The sequence below is a fragment of the Vipera berus genome (genome assembly GCF_964194415.1).
Source record: "Vipera berus genome assembly, chromosome: Z".
Taxonomy (NCBI): Eukaryota; Metazoa; Chordata; class Lepidosauria; order Squamata; family Viperidae; genus Vipera; species Vipera berus.
Window position 1 is genome coordinate 52,064,932 of NC_138205.1, and position 21,163 is coordinate 52,086,094.

The following is a 21,163-nucleotide window of genomic DNA, read 5'->3' on the forward strand; positions in this document are numbered from 1 at the left end:
CAAATAGCTGAGAAAAGGAGGGAAGCGAAAGGCAAGGGAGAAAAAGAAAGATATGCCCAATTAAATGCAGAATTCCAAAGAATAGCTAGAAGAGATAAGAATGCCTTCTTAAATGAACAATGCAAAGAAATAGAAGAAAACAATAGAATAGGGAGGACCAGAGATCTTTTCAAGAAAATTGGAGAGATGAAAGGAACGTTTCATGCAAAAATGGGCATGATAAAGGACCAAAATGGCAGGGACCTAACAGAGGCAGAAGAGATTAAGAAGAGGTGGCAAAATTACACAGAAGAACTATGCAAGAATGAGCTTAACGTCCCTGATAATCACAATGAGGTGGTCACTGACCTCGAGCCAGACATCCTAGAATGTGAAGTGAAGTGGGCCTTAGAAAAGCTGAGCAACAACAAAGCTAGTGGAGGTGACAGTATTCCAGCTGAGCTATTCAAAATCTTAAAAGACGATGCAGTAAAAGTGCTACACTCAATTTGCCAGCAAATTTGGAAAACTCAACAGTGGCCACAGGATTGGAAAAGATCAGTTTACATTCCAATTACAAAGAAAGGCAGTGCCAAAGAATGTTCAAACTATTGCACCATTGCACTCATTTCTCATGCTAGTAAAGTTATGCTTAAAATTCTACAAGCTAGACTCCAGCAGTATGTGGATCGAGAACTACCAGAAGTACAGGCAGGATTTCGAAGAGGCAGAGGAACTAGAGATCAAATTGCCAACATATGCTGGATCATGGAGAAAGCTAGAGAGTTCCAGAAAAACATCTACTTCTGCTTCATTGACTATGCTAAAGCCTTTGATTGTGTGGATCATAACAAACTCTGGCAAGTCCTTAAAGAGATGGGCATACCAGACCATCTTATTTGTCTCTTGAGAAACCTATATGCGGGCCAAGAAGCGAGAACTGGACACGGAAGCACTGATTGGTTCAAAATTGGGAAAGGTGTCCGGCAAGGCTGTATACTGTCGCCTTGCCTATTTAACTTATATGCAGAGCACATCATGAGAAAGGCAGGGCTAGATGAATCAAAAGTTGGAATTAAGATTTCTGGAAGAAACATCAACAACCTAAGATATGCAGATGATACCACTCTAATGGCAGAAAGTGAAGAGGAACTAAAGAACCTCTTGTTGTGAGTGAAGAAGGAGAGTGCAAAACTTGGGTTGAAACTAAACATTAAGAAAACCAAGATCATGGCATCCGGCCCTCTCAATTCCTGGCAAATAGATGGGGAAGAAATGGAGGTAGTGACAGATTTTATTTTCCTGGGCTCCAAGATCACTGCAGATGGGGACTGTAGCCAAGAAATTAAAAGATGCTTGGCTCCTTGGGAGGAAAGCCATGGCAAATGTAGACAGCACACTAAAAAGCAGAGACATCACCCTGTCAACAAAAGTGCGTATAGTCAAGGCTATGGTCTTCCCAGTTGCAATGTATGGCAGTGAAAGCTGGACCATAAGAAAGGCTGAGCGCCAAAGAATTGAAGCCTTTGAACTCTGGTGCTGGAGAAGACTCCTGCGAGTCCCTTGGACTGCAAGGCGATCAAACCGGTCAGTCCTAGAGGAGATCAACCCTGACTGCTCTTTAGAAGGCCAGATCCTGAAGCTAAAACTCAAATACTTTGGCCACCTAATGAGAAGGAAGGACTCACTGGAGAAGAGCCTAATGCTGGGAAAGATTGAGGGCAATAGAAGAAGGGGACGACAGAGAATGAGGTGGCTGGATGGAGTCACTGAAGCAGTAGGCGTGAGCTTAAATGGACTCCAGAAGATGGTAGAGGACAGGAAGGCCTGGAGGAACATTGTCCATAGGGTCACGATGGTTCGGACACGACTTTGCAACTAACAACAACAACAAATCTTATTTAGGAACGGATATACATTACCATATGACTTCCAGAACTTAATTCCAGGTCAGATAAAGGTTTCCCTGGGGTTAAGTATTCTGGAAAGGATTATTAAAAATTATGAGGAGGGATAATTTAAAATCTCATTGGCAAGATTCTCCTTCCAGGGGCTCACCAATAAAAGATAATTTTGATAGACTGTCATCAAGATGAACTTCTTGACATCTGACTCCTAATCTTCATCTTTTCAGAGCCACTGCCTTCAGTCCAACTCGGAAAGTAAAATGCAAGATTTTCTGTGTGAACCTTGGTAGTCAAATATTGCTTCTATACCTTCTATAGGGTGATAACCAAAAGCCTGTCTTATTATTTCATCTACAGTATAATTCCCCGGGATTAGTTGGAAGATCAGAAATTATATACAGGCTAAATCCACCTTGCTAATGGCATTTGGAATTTCAGGGGCGCAGCCTGGTAAATCCCATTTGCACTTCTGCAACGAATGGATTTCCAAGGGAAAGGGTCTCTTGGAGGGAGGGGGGAGCTAAATTCCATTTAGTCAGGCCTGAGAGTGCAAACCTTGTGGAACCAAATGGTGACATTCTAATGTGATCACCATTTTGAACTAATTTATTTTTATTTTATTTATTTATTTTTATTCCATTTATATCCCCCCCCCTTCTCCGAAGACTCAGGGCGGCTTACAAGCTTAGCAGTAGCCTTCATTCTATGTATATGCCTGCTTATTAGAGCTTTCACACACACCCCAAGCAGCATTATTACAAAGTCAGCTTAATTGCCCCCAACAATCTGTTGCTGGAAACATGCAGAGGATTATTTTGAGACCTTAACACGTGGGTTTATGTTCATAACTTGGTGTGCCCAAGGTGGGTGAGCGCCTGTTACTCATCCCAGCTTCTGCCAACCTAGCAGTTCGAAAGCACGTAAAAAATGCAAGTAGAAAAATAGGGACCACTACGGTGGTGCGCCTTTGGAGTCTAGTCATGCCGCCCACGTGACCACACGGGCGTCCTCGGACAAGCGCTGGCTCTTCAGCTTTGAAACGGAGATGAGCACCGGGCCCCTAGCGTCGGAACGACTAGCACGCGTATGGGGGGGGGGAACCTTTACCTTTACTGCCGTTTTACCCTGCCTGAGACCGACAGCTGAATACAAAGTAGATTACAAGAGAAATTCCAGCTACATCTAACTTCCAACTTCGCTTTAAAAAACCTTCAATCGCTCAGCGATTAGAACAATTGTAATAGATACTGAAACGAAGTTGTTTACCAAATTATTGAAAAACCACCAGTCTCCGAACAGCGGAGCGAGCTCAGGCACACTTCATAAGCGCCTCTTAAAATATGGAGCGAAATGCTAACAAATAGGAACCACAACCACTATTCAGTGGAGTGTCAATATTACACAAGCACTTCCTTTCACACCCTTCCAAGGTCCAAATTAATGTGAAAAGCGGAAGGTAGACGCTCAAGCGCGTGAGGGTGGCTAGTTGTATTCAAGCCACTCCTTTTATTTAACGCGACTCGCTTACGTCGCACCTGCACCGTAGATAAAGGTTTCCCTGGGGTTAAGTATTCTGGAAAGGATTATTAAAAATTATGAGGAGGGATAATTTAAAATCTCATTGGCAAGATTCTCCTTCCAGGGGCTCACCAATAAAAGATAATTTTGATAGACTGTCATCAAGATGAACTTCTTGACATCTGACTCCTAATCTTCATCTTTTCAGAGCCACTGCCTTCAGTCCAACTCGGAAAGTAAAATGCAAGATTTTCTGTGTGAACCTTGGTAGTCAAATATTGCTTCTATACCTTCTATAGGGTGATAACCAAAAGCCTGTCTTATTATTTCATCTACAGTATAATTCCCCGGGATTAGTTGGAAGATCAGAAATTATATACAGGCTAAATCCACCTTGCTAATGGCATTTGGAATTTCAGGGGCGCAGCCTGGTAATTCCCATTTGCACTTCTGCAACAAATGGATTTCCAAGGAAGAGGGTCTCTTGGAGGGAGGGGGGAGCTAAATTCCATTTAGTCAGGCCTGAGAGTGCAAACCTTGTGGAACCAAATGGTGACATTCTAATGTGATCACCATTTTAAACTAATGTTGCTGGAAACATCCAGAGGATTATTTTGAGACCTTAACATGTGGGTTTATGTTTATAACGTGGTGTGCCCAAGGTGGGTGAGCACCTGTTACTCATCCCAACTTCTGCCAACCTAGCAGTTCGAAAGCACGTAAAAAATGCAAGTAGAAAAATAGGGACCACTATGGTGGTGGGAAGGTAACAGCCTTCGGTGCGCCTTCGGCGTCTAGTCATGCCGGCCACATGACCACGGAGGCATCCTCGGACAAGCGCTGGCTCTTCGGCTTTGAAACAGAGATGAGCACCGGACCCTAGCGTTGGAAACGACTAGCACGCGTGTGCGGGGGAACCTTTACCTTTACTGCCGTTTTACCCTGCCTGAGACTGACAGCTGAATACAAAGTAGATTAAAAGAGAAATTCCAGCTACATCTAACTTCCAACTTCGCTTTAAAAAACCTTCAATCGCGCAGCGATTAGAACAATTGTAATAGATACTGAAACGAAGTTGTTTACCAAATTATTGAAAAACCACCAGTCTCCGAACAGCGGAGCGAGCTCAGGCACACTTCATAAGCGCCTCTTAAAATATGGAGCGAAATGCTAACAAATAGGAACCACAACCACTATTCAGTGGAGTGTCAATATTACACAAGCACTTCCTTTCACACCCTTCCAAGGTCCAAATTAATGTGAAAAGCGGAAGGTAGACGCTCAAGCGCGTGAGGGTGGCTAGTTGTATTCAAGCCACTCCTTTTATTTAACGCGACTCGCTTATGTCGCGCCTGCACCGTAGAGTGGCATAGGCTTGCAGTGTGTGGGAAGGGTAAGGTTGGTAAAGCTACGAGTTTGGGAGCTCTTCTTTGGGAGGAAGTGCTGCTGTTTTAGCGAACTTCACCTCTGCAGTTTTGAAACGAATTGATCTATTGCAAGGCTCCAATTCTCAACGCTACTTACTTTGGAATATTTCCACGAGCACTTTCAATGTTGAATAAACGAGCGCAAAGGATCACACTGTAAGTCACAAGGTTCGTTTTTTCTGTCAGTGTTTAACTTTGGCACCTCCCATTCCCAGGGAAAAAAGTGCTGATTTTTTGCTGCGTCTCATGGTGAAGAATGCACCTTAATAGAACTGCTGAAAAAGAAGGGAAGTGGCGGCTGAGGGTGGAACTGCTTATTTCCCACCTCTTGCAAGAGGGTGGGAGTCGTGTGAACGGACGAGGCTGGCACCATTATAGCAGTTTATTTTCTGTTCCATGTCTATGATTGGCTGAGGAGTCCGAACGATTTAGCGTCTGTCTCTGGTCTTGGTGGGATACGGTGAGCAGATGCCCTCCTTAAGTTCTTCAGAAACCTTTCTAACGATCCACACGCGACCCTCAATACTCTCCTGGCCCTTCAAACCATACTGCCCTGTTTTCTCCTCCCCCCTCACCGATTTATCTTCCATTCTTTGCTTTCGATCTTGTTTTCTCCTTTTTAAAACTATCACTCTTTCCTTCCTTCTTTCTTGAAACCTTTTGTTGGGCCATTATGAGGATTCAAAATCATCTTATTTCTTTCTGACTTCTTTCCCCACTTCTTTTAGATGAGTAATTTTTAATATACGTTGTTTTGCAGCAAAGAGTTTTGATATTTTAACACCATTATACTAACCAGAAAAATGCCCTGTTGGGAAAACGAGAACTTTGGTGAATTTCCTATTTGCTTGGAAGCAACCAATGTGGGGAGTGCTGATATTCCTTGTGAAGCAAATTCATCAATTTGTACTATTCAGACTGAATAGTGGAATGAAAAGTTAGCTCCAAGAAGGCAATCTGTTAGCTACTGTTTGTAGTTACATTTTTCAGATATGAACAAGAACTCATATTAAAGCATACACTATGCAGCTAATGAAGCCTAGGATAATGTGCATACGTAATTCTCACAATTAATTTATAATTAGGTCTGTTATGCAAAACCTAAACACTGGCTTAATGCAGTAGGTAAGTTGTGTAAACTTGGTTCCTTGTTTTTTTTTTCCTATCTCATTGGTAGGCACATTTGTCAGTTGGCTCCCTTCTGGCCTTTCTTCAGCAATTTGACGGAATCTTTTCACAGTATTATTGTCTGTTAATATTTTGAAGTTACCATATACATTACCATATATATTTTAAGTTATCATATATGTTAAAGATAAAGTGAAGCTGCTACAAAACAGTATTGTGTAGTAGAGCACTTAATTAGATATGCAGTCTGAATTTTTAAACAATCTTGAAAAAAATGTCAGCTAACTCTGTTTGCAGTATATATACCGGTCATAGCTGTTTTATTTTGAATATAAACTGAGTTGTTTCAAGTGTAGACAGTTACAAATGATAAACAGAATCAATTATTTACTGTGTTTCATAAAATATGGAGGAGAAATTCAAACACAAATTATCTACTTAGCTAATTTTTTATTGTTGTGAGCTGCTCACAGTTGTGTTTAAGGTGGAAGACCATGAAAAACTTAAATAAACAAACAAAACCTTGAAGATGGGCAGCTTATAAATTTTATAAACAAACAAACCTAAATTTGGGATCAACTAAAAAGCATAAAATAGAGTACAAGTTTCAAATTCATCAATCCTTTGTCAATGGGATAATAGGAAAATGAAAAGTCCAGAAATTAAGTCAGATGCTTGCCATGAAGTAATTAAAAATTAATTTCACAAAAGAAATGGTGGGGCTGAATTCAGTAGATGATGGCAATATTAGTGTAAGGTTACAGCTAGCATTCAGGAACAAAATAAATGTTTCCTCTGAAATAATTCAAAGCCATTTAGTTTTCAGACTGTTTTGTGACATGAGTGAAGTCCACAAGCTTCTGACCTGGCAGAAAGTACAATTTAGAAAAATTACAGATTTGTATCAGCAGAAATGGAACATAATTTAAGGTGGTTCATTAGGTTACAAACAGTCAAACTAAATTGTATCTATCTAGAGTTGCAAAGAAACCACACTTCAGAAAAAGAGTCCTCTTAAATAGAAGAAAATTCATTTCCTTTGAATGTTAACTTTATTTATTTATTTTTATTTTAATTCCATTTATATCCCGCCCTTCTCCGAAGACTCAGGGCGGCTTACAAGCTTAGCAGTAGCCTTCATTCTATGTATATGCCTGCTTATTAGGGCTTTCATACACCCCCCCAAGCGGCATTATTACAAAGTCAGCTTAATTGCCCCCAACAATCTGGGTCCTCATTTTACCTACCTCGGAAGGATGGAAGGCTGAGTCAACCTTGAGCCTGGTGGGACTCGAACCTGCACTAATTGCAGGCAGCTGGTGTTACTTAAGGAGGCATTAGCCCACGCTCCAGCTGGAGCTCGGCACTGATCCTGGCGCTTCTGAGCCCAGAAGAAGTGCCAATCAGCTGGAATGTTGCAACATCTGCAGGGTCTTGTGATTTATGTTCAGATGCCTGGACACTGATTCATATTTATGATGGTCACAGTGTCCCAGGGTCATGTAAAGTGACCAAAACCTGCTGCAACCACCCAGTAGATGGGGGAATAAAAACCAAATACCTCCCACCCCACCCCACCCCACCCCCGCTGCCAATCCTCAACCGAAATGCTCACAACAATGAAAACCTCGGACAGGAGGAAGAGCGCCACCGGGCGGGCAGGCAGGTGGCTTGGGGGGCACTTTTTTCAGTGCCATTGTAACTTAACAGTCACTAAGTGAACTGTTGTAAGTCGAGGACTACCTGTACTTCATCATTTCCCCCCCTTTTTTTGGTCATCAAGTTTTTGACACCTTGCTAGGCAACTGATGGTATTCGGATGTTGCCATATCCTAAAAGTGGTACAGTGGATGAAAAGGTTGAAAAGCCCTGCATTACAACACCTTTTCTTGATTTTTCCACTCTCTTATCAACTTTGCTTCTGCAAAGTGTGGTGTAAATAAGGAACCAATCTTCATAGAGCAAATTTGAGTATCTGACAACGGCTGGGATTTTTATCCTTAGCAAATGCTACAAACTGTCCTAGCACTCCTGATGGATAGCCCAGCTGGAATCTTTGGGAGTGATTCTGAAATCTGTCTTTCTCTTCTGTAAATGCCATACCCACTTAAAGTTCCACCCAAGAATTTTTTTTCCAAAAAGCTGGATCCCCTGCCTTCTAACTGTTGAAAGAAGTGGTGCCTATAAAATAATAATACTTAGATCACGATCTATGTGGTCTAGCAGTATTCTCCCTCCTCCTCAACTTTGTATTTCTGTTTGTGGACATCTTCAAGTCCATGTTGACTTCTGATAACTGCAGCTTTCTTAACAAGACTTGGGAAGTGATTTGCGATTCCCTTTTTCCTAGGGCTGAGTCTGTGTAACTTGCCCAAGGTCACCTAGCTGGTTTTATGTCCAATGCAGGACTAGAATTCATGTCTCCTGATTTTTAAGCCAATGCCTTAACCACTATGCCAAATTGGATTTCTTTTTTCTCATTAATGTATAGCAAATCTGAGACCAGTCTTAAGACTGGAGATGAATACTCACTTTTAAAAAGGTGAAGATGATTCAAGTATTCCTTCATTTCTTTTTAAGTTATTGCTATTTCTCATTGATACAACCAACCCTCAACCCAGAAAACCACTGGATAATTTTGGGTTAGTCACTTTCCTTCATATAACCTACCTCACAGGGTTGATGTTGTGGGGGAAAAATAGGATGGAATACTATATTTACCATCTTGAGCCCCTGTATAAAAAGACAAGATATAAATCTATTTAGTAAATTACATGAAAAACTATGATGTATTTAAATAAACAGTTATTCATTTTTCAAAGTGTTTCTGCTCTTGAAACAATTATTTGAACTTAAAACACCTGCGTGCCACTGACAGGACTGAATTACGGTAGATTACCTAATCACATCAATTTTACTATTCCACTGATTGATAAACTCGGGCTGGATGTAGTTTATATATTAACAAAATTCCACAGTTAACTGAGCTTAAGACCAGAAAGCAGTAGCATTTTCACAATTCAGCATCACATAGTTGGATGCAATAAATTCCTGGGATGTGGGAGAAGCTTTAGAAGGGAAAGATATTACTGGAGAAGTCACAGATTTTAAATATGCTTTTCAAGATTGTCTGTCCTAAACTCAGGAACGAAGTGCTGCTTTATAAAATCAAAAGTTCTTTTTCTGCTCTGATTTGTTAATGCTGCTTGTTTACACCAGAGTGACAGCGTTTATGTACAATGGATCAAGCCCTCTTGTGGTTGAAGAACCTGTTTACTAGAAAGGAGGCAGAAGAAAGCAAATCGATTGAGCAGAAAAATTCATATGCTGAGAATAAAGCATCCTCTTATGGCAGCATTAATGGAGCAGATGCTTCTGAGGTGTCTTGTGTTCCTTGCGGTAACCACACCAGTCGAGGTTTTGTCACTTGTCCTACTTGCCAAGGCACTGGAAGAATCCCCCGAGGTAGGTATATTCTCAAGACTTTGTTGATTGACATCTAGAGTTAAACCAGACCCCCTTCTGTTTTCTATATTGTTTAACCAAGGGATGCATTAACTGGGCTTAATAGTACTGGCCTATAAAGCTGCTTTGGCCTGATTAAGATTGCTGCAGACAGGCGGTTCTCATGTAGTTTCTTTGCAGTGAAAGTAGCCAGACCCGTATATCACGTTTTGCACATGGGGAGGCTTTTATTAAATTGACAGATTCTGGCAGTTTTGAATTTCCTAAAGATTTGCTTTTCCAGACTATTCACTAATTTTCTCTCTCTTCTGCTGTCTTCCTTCTAGAGCAAGAGCAACAGCTAGTGGCTCTCATTCCATATGGAGACCAGCGGCTGAAGCCTAGACGGACGTAAGGACATCTTTTTCTGCTAAACAAATTTTTCCTCATTTTTTCTTCAGCCTCTTCATAGTGGAGTTATCCCCATTTGTTAGACACTGCTATCTGTGATTGCTGTGTATGTTGAGGTGGGATTTAATTCTGCTATCACTAACTGCCTGTGATCTGTTTTGACAGGAAGCTGTATGTATTTCTCACAGTAGCCATTTGCCTGCTGACAACTTGTGTCATGATGTACTTCCTGTTCCCACGTTCAGTTGCTGTGCTCCCCTCAGGTCTCAATGCCTCCACCATCTCTTTTGACAATTCTACTTCCAGCATCATCCTGAATATGACTGTAAGTTCAAGGAACAGAGTGACAGAAGAGTGAGTTGGGGAGAGACATGGACCAGATTCATTATATGGATTTTTTTAAAAAAATTCATCTGAGATTGAATATAATTTGTGTGGTAGCTTTAAGAAGCAGGGAGAGAATATTGCAGGGCCGCTAACTGAAAAACGTGTCAATTTTTATCTGGAAGCCTCTCTTTTGTCCAGTTCTATAACATGCAGTTGCTCATTTTTCAGGGAAAGCTTAGAGGTAATTTTTGTCAGAAGATTATATTAAGAATGAACACTGGTGGGTAGAATAGTTGTTGGGATAAACTTTGTCCCCAAATTAAATCTTAATTCTTTAAAACAAAAAATAGATGACTAAATGAGATTAAAAGGAATAAACTTTAGTCAGTCCCGATTTCTATTAACCCAGAGGAAGTACTTCACTGGGTTTTCTGTGTGAGCATGGTTCAATTTCTTTTTAATCAAAACTTGAAACCTGTGAATAGATAGCGTCCAAAGAGAAGAAACATTATGTATCATAGTACAAGTTCCAAAAATCTTGTGTCTGGCCACATGGTCTCTTTTTTTAAAGGCTTATTTCATAATGTTTTATCTTCAATATATTGTGGCTTAATATAGTTTGTTTTTTAAGGGGAAGACTTTTAAACTAAAATGAAATAAATGACCTAGTGCAATGTCTGAATTCAGCATATATGATCCGAGAAATAGATTATACATAAGGGGGGAAAAAGAATTTGTGTAGCTCTTGATAGTACATTCCAGAAGATATTTTTCAAGGCACAATAAAATAAATACATGGTTAATAAACATCAAGAATTTGTTTCCTACTCAGAAGGGCTAAGGCATGAACTTTAATATTTGTTGAATTCTTAGATCATGGCTAACAAACCTTCTGAAAAGGAAAATCTAAACATTTGCTCAGAATTTGTCTTGCAATCAAAACATAGGAAAGAAAAAAACACCTCAGTGTTAGCAAGCAGTAATGCAATTTATTTTTTGCAGCCTTTAACAGCATTATTTTTCTAAAAAGTAAATACTTTGAGTACTCCATATAATGGAGTCTAAAATAATATGCCAGAATGCAAAGAAATGTATTCATCCATAGAAAATGCCAATTTAATTCTTGCAGCCAAGATGATGCTCTTCAGATACTACAGATTATGGTACCCATCATCCCAAATTAGCACGACCTGTTGATTAGGAATAGAAAACTGTAGCCTAAAACATCTGAAGAGCTTTAAATGGCCTGTACCCGATGAAAATACCAGAATCTGAATATATATATTTTAGGAAAGAAAAAATCCATTCATTAAATTCATATTTTTCTTTTGGGGAAAAAGAAATTGAACTTAATTATTTTTATATATGGAATAAAATATAGTAAAGGTAAAGATTCCTCCGGACATGCGTGCTAGTCGTTTCCGACTCTAGGGGCCAGTGCTCATCTCCGTTTCAAAGCCGAAGAGCCAGCGCTTGTCCGAGGACGTCTCCATGGTCATGTGGCCGGCATGACTAGACGCCAAAGGCGCACAGAACGCTGTTACCTTGCCACCGTAGTGGTCCCTATTTTTCTACTTGCATTTTTACGTGCTTTAGAACTGCTAGGTTGGCAGAAGCTGGGACGAGTAACAGGCACTCACTCTGTTACGTGGCACTCGGGATTTGACCTGCCAAACTGCCGACCTTCTGATCAACAAACTCAGCGTCCTAACCCACTGAGCCACCACGTCCCTTTTTAAAATATAGTACATATCATTTATTACATTGGCAGACCAATCTTATTGAGTGTTTTCAATTATCAACATATTTTTATCAATAGGTTAATTTGTGCAGTAAGCATACAATATATACTTTCTCCTTGTTTAGCAACCACAATACATTCCTTAATTCAGAAGGAAACAGAGCACTGAATATATGACAGAGAAAGGGAGGGAGAGGGACAAAGTGGGGGGAGAGAGAGCTGCTTTGAAGATCAATGGTTGTTCTTTCATGCAGCAAACCCAATATTACTCTGGCACAGAAATTTGGTCATAATGCACACATTGGTTGGGAAAATTGTTATACCTGTCATGTTTGCAAACAGTTACTAAATGAGGCATTCGCTAAAACGTGTGCTATATAGATCTTTTCCATTATTCCACGGTGCATGTATACTAAAGTTGAATCACTGGCTTCTAATAACTTCATAATGAAGTATATTGTTTAGTTATCTAAAATAATACCAGACCAAGTGTGCAAAGATGAAATTGCAGTTCCTATAAAGCTTTCTTTTCTCCCTCTATCTCTCACTGTTGTAACCTCTGCAGTCATATCATCAGCACAACTTGTACAGAAGCTCAACAGTATACCACACCCAAACATAAAAATGTATTTTGCAGATAAACATTCAAAGCAGCATTATGCTACCATAAATAAGCACTATATTATTTCATGTGTAGAAATGCTGATTGCAAATGAATGTTCTGAAGAACATGGAAAGGATATCAGCCTTCATCTCATGGATAAAATGAAATTGATCAAAAGGAAGCTGTTCTTGATTTAGTTTGGTTAGTGTTGATCTGTATCTAAGAGAAGCAGGGAATGCAAAAGCATCTGCCATGATCCACAGCTTGGAATAGCGGCACAATAATCTTAGCAGTTGTCCTGCATGCACCAAATACAAAAACATGTCAATTCCATGTTCTGAATAGATTCTTGTATGTTAATAGAACTGGCTCCTGTGACTCTTAAAAAGATAGATTGAGCCAAATTAAAGAGTAATATATACAGTGAGTCATAGAAAAACCTTCATCCTGGGCCAACTTGCTACTTGTCCAGATCACTGTCACACAATCATTGTCTTCTTTCCTTTTGCATTCAGCCATTTATCCCCATAAAAGTAAATGACTATTTATCATGTATATGCTTTACTGTTTTAAGACATGAACCATGGGCTGCACAGCACTTCGGATTTGATTTCAAAAAGGTGCTTGCATGATCTGGGGAAGAGAGTTGCAGATATGGACTGCATTTAAGCACCTGTGCACTTTTGAATTAAATCTGAAACTTTGCACAAACCTGGAAACCATACGTTTCATGTTTTCTATTATATCTTAAAAAGTAGTAGCAGCAGAGACAGAATAGGGCCCTCTTAAGGGGAAAAGTTCAGGAGGATTCTTTTATGAAGGAGAACAATGTGTACCAATTTACAACTTTTTTCTCACCACCTATCCTCCTTCTCTTTAGAATATATTAAATGTGACAAACAACAATTTTTATCCTGTGTATGTGGCTCAGCTTGATATTGAAGTCTTGCATAAAACAGTGGTGATTGGGAAAAAAGCAGTGATGACTCGGTTGGATATCAAGCCTTTGCAGAGTGCCCAGGTGAGACTTGAAGGAATTTATTAATTTCTCTGCAGAACACAAACATAATAATAAACCTTTATTGTCAAAGTACAACATGTGTACATTGAGATTAGTTGAGCCTCCCCCCCCATGCTCCCTTCCCCCAACACACAGTGACAACAAACCCTCCATCCTACCACACCATGTGAACCAACTACACCACACACCGGGCTCCCAAGTCAATTCTGCATAAGTTCACAGAGATTATATCCCATTCAAAAGCCCAACAGCCCACGGATAAAAGCTATTTTTCAGCCTGTTGGTACGGCTGGCTATACTCCTATATCTCCTACCCGATGGAAGGAGAGTAAAGAGATACCATCCAGGGTGTGAGTCATCCCTGAGAATTTTCCTCACTCTTCCAAGGCAACGAGCCCTGGTGATGTCATCCAGTGGTGTCAGGGAACAGCCCACAATGTCTTGTGCTGTGCTCACTACCCTCTGTAATACTTTCCTGTCCGCGGCTGTCAGACCAGCATACCAAACCACAATACCATACGAGAGGACACTCTCTATACTGTCCTCTCTATGAATACACTTTGCAGTAATTTTCTCTTTTTGATATATTTTTAGATCCTTTATAGCGTCTCTAGTACAATCATGGATACCAACACTTAGTAAGTATATCTCTAAGAAATGATTCTGCATTCTGCTGATTCATTTTAAAATAATGGTGTCAAAACTGAAATTTTACTTGTTTTGACAATTATTTATCTGTCTTTTAATCAACTAGTTGATAGATTTGTATGTTGCAGAACTAATGGAGAAGCTTTTAAAAATATTTGAAGGAAGGATCTGCAGTTCTCCAGAATCTAGAGTTCTTTTCCTCCTCACTCGCACCATGGCAGCATTAAAATAGTAAAGGTAAAGGTTCCCCCGCACATGCGTGCTAGTCGTTTCCGACTCTAGGGGCCGGTGCTCATCTCCGTTTCATAGCCGAAGAGCCAGCGCTTGTCCGAGGACGTCTCCGTGGTCATGTGGCCGGCATGACTAGCACGGAACGCTGTTACCTTCCCACCGTAGTGGTCCCTATTTTTCTATTTGCATTTTTTACGTGCTTTCGAACTGCTAGGTGGGCAGAAGCTGGGACGAGTAACAGGCGCTCACTCTGCTACGCAGCACTCGGGATTCGACCCGCCAAACTGCCGACCTTCCGATCGACAAGTTCAGCGTCCTAACCCACTGAGCCACCGCGTCCCTTAGCATTAAAATACTTGACACCTATGTATAAGTTGGCTGGAAATTATAAAATTTTTTTTTCACATTTGAATCCCTTCCTCCTCTTTGTTCCTCTTTGATGGATTTATATTTTCTTACTGAAGCATTGGTCCCTATTGGGGGATTACCTCGCTTTGTTTCTTGTCCCTATTGCTAGAAAAGCAAGCACATCTTCCCCTTGGTGTGTCTTTAAGGATATATTGATTCCATTGATACACTGATATATTTGATTTCAACTCTTGTACAGTACTTGATAGTTTCCCATCTGATGTCTTCATGGGTCAAGTAAAGAAGCAAACATGGTTTTATCATTATTCTTAATACTTGAACTAAAAGGATGAGGAAAAGCTTGTCATTTCACTTGATTAAAGGATAAGCGATAAAAGAACTCCACCATTTCAGTGTGCCATCAAAAAGCTTGTAAAAACTCAAGCAAGTTTCACCAATTCATATTTATTTCTGCCCCTTGGATATAAGGGGAAACTAGAAAACTCTAATCAAGTTCACTTGGTAAAAAAAAAAGGTCCACCTTTAACCAATGCATTTGAATTGTTTAAAAGTGCCTAGCCTTTCACATTTCCACTGGTGAACTTACACAGACTAAAAAGTTCAGCCTTTCACCATTCCATAGTCCAGCAACCCAGGATGAAATAGTAGCTGAGGCTTTGTTGAGAATGATAAGCATTCCTGCCCTCAAGAGATATTAATGGCCTATCCTTGCCATAAGGCAACCTGATTGAGCAGATCAACCCTTAAGGATTTTTCTGGTTATTTTCCCAAGATACTTTGATTTATGGATTTCAAGGACTTGAACATACAAATTTCTGGGTGCAAAATATCTCTGTGCCATGGATCAAAACTTTCCATTAATATGGAATATACCCATTTCATCTGTAAAATCTGGAGAAACTAGTCTAATTTAATACACACCAGAAAGGAATACTAAAATAAAAAATGAATTATACTTAAGATGTGATTTTGCATGTGCCATATAGAAACAGTAAAATTCCCCTTCATTATTTCAGCAAAATTTGCACATGGATCAAAATAAAAGTTCACAATGTTCTTCTGCATATACAGTAAGTCTGATTCTCTTTTCTAGAACTGTTTGTTTTGTTTTCCCTTTATGATAGCTAACTCCTGGTCCAGTATTTGCATCTTCTAACCTAAAATGCTGATGGTTGGATGATTGGAGTAGGGCCAAGTATGTCATCCTGCTCAAATGGAGACCATGCCTTTAATCAAGAGAATCTTCTCTAATTTAGATAGCTGTTTCACTCCTCTTGTTTGATCATTTCATCCTATCACTTATCAATGTAATTAATGTAATTTCTGTTATGCTCCTAGGAATTATATTACATTGGTTCTCTCAGTAATAACTAATAAGTTTCTAGATCTGTTGTTAATTTTACATTCTCTATCTGTCTCTTATCTGTCCCAAAATTTACCAGCCTGGGTTGAGCTCCGGATGGCTCCCGACCTGCGCTCCTTCCGGCGTGATTTAAAAACTTATTTATTTGAACAATCTGGCCTGGTCTGATGGGTTTGGGGTTGGATTTAGTTTTAAACACACTTTTAGTATTGTATTATTGGGCATAATTATTTAATTCTTTTTAATCTCTTTTTAACTTTTGTATTTACATTTTGATATTTATTGCCCTGTACACCGCCCTGAGTCCTTCGGGAGAAGGGCGGTATAAAAATTTAATAAATAAAATAAATAAATAAATAAATAATTTATTGGTAGAGATAACAAGGAGGTATCGTATTTACAAACATTTTATTACTATTGAATTCCTATTTTTCTCTCCCACAGAGGTACCCTGACTTGTTCCTATCTCTCTCATTCGGAGCAACTCTCCTTTGAAAAGTATCAGTATGTGGATTGCAGAGATGGTGTCCTACTGTCTTTATTCTAAAGTCTCATGGCTACAGTAGAGTCTTGGAGGAACTTCTTTTAGCTATGTCTTCAGTCCCCTTCAGTGAAATTGCAGTAGCATGAAGCTTCTGGAGATTTGTGGGAAGAAACTGAAGCTTTGATTTATTGCCAGTTCTACAAAACAGGAAGATGGCTATGGTACCACATTCCTTTTAAGATAGCATGTAATAATGCTGATGGATTAGCTTCATTTTAAAAGAACAGCAGTCGGCACCTGAAGTGCAGAAAATGGAATGCAAGGAGAACATGGTAACATAAGAGAGTTATACTTCATATTGGAATTTGAGTGGACTTAGGGTACAAATAAGACAATGTGTATTTAGATTCTTTCCTTTTAGCTTCTTTGAAATTGGAATTGACCATGGGCAAATTAAAAACTATTGACCAGGACTGTGAGATGGGTGCTTAATACTTTTCTTTAGGTATTAAAAACCAACCCTACAGCCTCAGTCAATCAGAAGCAATAAAGTGAGCAAAATAAAACTTTCAAAGATAAACTATTACAAAATATGTTCAACTGGACATATTTCTTGGTGAAATTCTAGGAATAGGGAAGAATTTTTCTGGGTAACACAGCCTGCTTCTGTTTTTAATTCCTGATCTGCAACTTCTGTTTTAGTTTCATGGGCAATTACAGACTAGCAATGCCTCAGCCAGTGCTAAAGGGCCTAGCATGACAACTTAAATGTGTCCTACCAGATTCTTTACCAGTCTTTTTCAAACCTGTTCCCCAAAAGGAAGGAGTTAACAGACAAGTTTGGGTTGTGGTTGGAAGTTTCAGGGAGAAAAGTGGGGAGTGGTCATAGCAAAGTTTCACACAGAGGCAGGCACTGTGGGTCTGTGACTCCAGAGAACTTTCATTACACTTTCAGAAGAGTTCCCAAAAGTAATCTTCATTGTATACTCTGGCAGAGTTTTCATCTCAGACGTGTGGTGTTGTGTCCTGCAGCACAGTTACAGAACAACATTTCTCCATGCAGTTTTCACTGTATTGTTACCACTGTTGTATATAGTCTAAAGACTAGAAGAGAAAATACAGCCCATTAATTCCTAATCCAACACCCACCCCCATCATACCCAAAGCCAAACATTATAGTTAGAATATGTTGGAAGAAAAAACTCTGAAAGTGGAAAAGGCATCCCAGTTAGAGGAGAGGAACCGAAAGGTGGTGGGCCATAGAATCACAAAGAATCAAGACCCAGAGAATGCCAGAAGCCTTACAGAGAAGAACAGTAGATATAGGAGAACTGTGATTCAAAACTAGTTCCATTAATATCCTACCTAAAGTTTCAACCCAGAAAATCCATTGAGCTCTACAGCACCAACTATCTCGTGCAGTGGTTAGAATGCAATATTCCTCACAGACTGAAGTTCGATCCCGACAGGGCTAAAGCTTTCCATCCGAGGTTGGTAAAATGAGGACCCAGATTGTTGGGGCAATACATTGACATTGTAAACTGCCCAGAGACTGCTGTAAAGCACTATGGGGCAGTATATAATAATAATAATAATAATAATAATAATAATAATAATAATAATAATAATAATAATAATAATAATAATAATAATAATAATAATAATAATAATAATAATAATAATAATAATAAGAATAAGAAGAATAAGAAGAAGAAGAAGAAGAAGAAGAAGAAGAAGAAGAAGAAGAAGAAGAAGTTGTTGGAAGGGACCTTGGAGGTCATCTAGTCCAACCCCCTGCTCAGGCAGGAAACCTTATACCATTTCAGACAAATGGCTGTCCAGTCTCTTCTTAAAAACTTCCAGTGTTGGAGCATTCACCACTTCTGGAGGCAGGTTGTTCCACTGGTTAGTTGTTCTAACTGTCAGGAAGTTTCTCCTTAGTTCTAGGTTGCTTCTCTCCTTGACTAGTTTCCATCCATTGCTTCTTGTCCTGCTCTCAGGTGCTCTGGAGAACAGCCTGGCTCCCTCTTCTTTGTGGCAGCCTCTGAGATATTGGAACACTGCTATCATGTCACCCCTCACCCTTCTCTTCATTAAACTACACATACCCAATTCCAGCAGCCGTTCCTTATATGTTTTAGCCTCCAGTCCCCCAATCATCTTTGTTGCTCTTCTCTGTACTCTTTCTAGAGTCTCGACATCTTTTTTACATCGTGGTGACCAAAACTGGATGCAGTATTCCAGGTGTGGCCTTACCAAGGCATTGTAAAGTGGTATTAGTACTTCACGTGATCTTGATTCTATCCCTCTGTTAATGCAGCCTAGCACTGTGTTGGCTTTTTTGGCAGCTGCAGCACACTGCTGGCTCATATTTAAGGGATTGTCCACTAGGACTCCGAGATATCTCTCAGTTACTACTTTCGAGCAAGGTACCACCTATACTATACCTGTGCATTTGATTTTTCCTACCTAAATGTAGAACCTTACTTTTTTCACAATTGAATTTCATTTTGTTAGATAGTGCCCAGTGTTTGAGTCTGTCCAGATCCTCCTGTATCTTAAGCCTATCTTCTGGAGTATTGGCTATTCTTGCCAGCTTGGTGTCACCTGCAAATTTGATGAGTTCCCCATCTATCCCCTCATCCAAATTGTTGATGAAGATGTTGAAGAGCACTGGGCCCAGAACAGAGCCCTGGGGCACCCCACTACACACTTCCTTCCATGTAGATGCAGTTCCATTGAGGACCACACACTGAGTACAGCCTGTCAGCCAGCTACGAATCCATCTGGTGGTGATGCTATCTAACCCACATTTTTCTATCTTATCAAGTAGTAGGTTGTGATCTACTTTATCAAATGCCTTACTGAAGTCCAAGTAAATTATATCTACAGCATTCCTCTGGTCCACTAGTTTTGTCACTTGGTCAAAGAATGCAATAAGGTTTGTCTGGCATGATCTGTTTTTGACAAACCCATGTTGGCTTTTAGTGATAACTTTGTTTGCGTCAAGGTGTTCGCTGATTTGTTGTTTGATTATCTTTTCCAGAATCTTCCCAGGTATTGAGGTCAGGCTGATAGGTCTGTAGTTTCCTGGATCTATTTTTTCCCCTTTTTTGAATATGGGAACTACATCAGCTCTCTTCCAGTCCTCTGGTAGTTCCCCAGTGTTCCAGGATCTTTGAAAAATATAGTCCAGTGGTTCTGAGATCACATCTGCCAGTTCCTTCAGAACCTTGGGGTGTAATCCATCTGGTCCTAGTGATTTGAACTCGTCTAGGCTGGACAGGTGTTCACTTACCATTTTCTTGCCTATCTTAACTTGCGTTTCTATTCTGTTTTTTATGGCACTGGTTTTGGTAGGTTGGACTGTTTTTTCCCTTTGTGTAAAGACAGATGCAAAAAACGAGTTAAATAGTTCTGCTTTCTCCCTGTTGCTTATCACCTTGTTGCCACTTTCCCCCACTAATGGACCAATCATTTCCTTAACTTTTTTTCTTGTTTCTTATGTGTTGAAATAAGCTTTTTTTTGTTATTTTTGACTTTGGTCGCAAGCCTTAGTTCATTTTGAGCCTTAGCTTCCCTCACTTCATCTTTGCAGGCACGGGCTGTTTGCTGATATTCTGCCTTAGTTATGTGCCCCTCTTTCCACTTCTTATACTTGTCCTTTTTATCTTTCAGTTTATCAGAGAGTTCTTTATGCAGCCATGCTGGTTTCTTTTGAAAGCTTTTATTTTTCTTCTTTGTTGGTATTGTGCTAGACTGGGCCTTTATTATCTCACTTTTCAAAATTTCCCAAGCTTCTTGAGTTGTTTTCCCCTTTAGGATTCTCATCCATGGAATTCTTCCCAAGGGCTCTCTAAGTTTATTGAAATTAGCTCTTTTAAAGTCCAAGACTCTAGTCTGGCTGTATTCTACTGCTTGTGCTTCCATAATGTTGAATTCCAATATTGCACGATCACTTCCCCCCTAGGTTCCTGTGGCTTCGACACTTTCTATCATTTCATCTCTGTTAGTGAGAATTAAATCCAATATGGCTAATCCCCTAGTTCCCTTCTATACTTTTTGGGAGAGAAAGTTGTCTGCTAGGTTTGTCAGGAATCTGTTAGATCTTCCACTTGGTGCAGAATTTGTCTCCCAGTTGATATCAGGGTAATTAAAGTCCCCCATTACTATTGTGATGCGCTTCCTACATACCTTAGTTAACTGACTAGCAAAAAGTTCATCTATTTCCTCTGTTTGGTTGGGCGGCCTATAGTATAAACCTATGGCAATGTCATTTTTCCCCCCATCATAAGTCTTAAATCCTATTGCTGTTGCTATAGCTATATCTATTTGTGTTGTCAAATGGACCTTGGCAATAATATACCTTTTGTTCCCATTACCTTGACTTCTCAAGGCTTCAAGGTTCATTTAAAACTTCAGCCAGGGTTCTGCTATGAAATGGGTCAGGAAGGCTGTGGGTACTATTCTAGAAAGAAAAATACTAAAGCAAATGGACAACAGGGAAGCAGCCATGTTCCCTTTATCTGGGAAGTAAAGAGTGATAAAGCTGAATAGCTAA

The 21,163-nt window shown here is 39.8% G+C and overlaps 1 protein-coding gene across 6 annotated transcripts; it reads left to right on the forward strand.

Annotated features, from left to right (window-relative positions):
- The first annotated feature begins 4,768 nt into the window (after positions 1-4,768).
- On the forward strand, positions 4,769-17,075 carry LOC308678184 (transmembrane protein 106A-like). Of its 6 annotated transcripts, XR_014028619.1 has the most exons (9): positions 4,769-4,987; positions 9,179-9,424; positions 9,751-9,814; positions 9,980-10,139; positions 13,367-13,507; positions 14,102-14,145; positions 14,262-14,392; positions 15,772-15,825; positions 16,563-16,623. XR_014028619.1 is itself a non-coding variant. In XM_081345164.1 (8 exons), exons 2-8 carry the CDS (start codon positions 9,199-9,201, stop codon positions 16,663-16,665), a joined length of 792 nt encoding a protein of 263 aa, XP_081201290.1. In that variant the 5' UTR covers positions 4,769-4,999; positions 9,179-9,198; the 3' UTR covers positions 16,666-17,075. The 6 variants fall into 6 exon arrangements, 4 of the variants coding, with proteins under 4 accessions (XP_081201290.1, XP_081201288.1, XP_081201289.1 ...); XR_014028618.1 differs by having other exon boundaries at positions 14,262-15,825; positions 16,563-16,634; XM_081345164.1 differs by lacking the exon at positions 14,262-14,392 and having other exon boundaries at positions 4,769-4,999; positions 16,563-17,075.
- Positions 17,076-21,163: the final 4,088 nt, after the last annotated feature.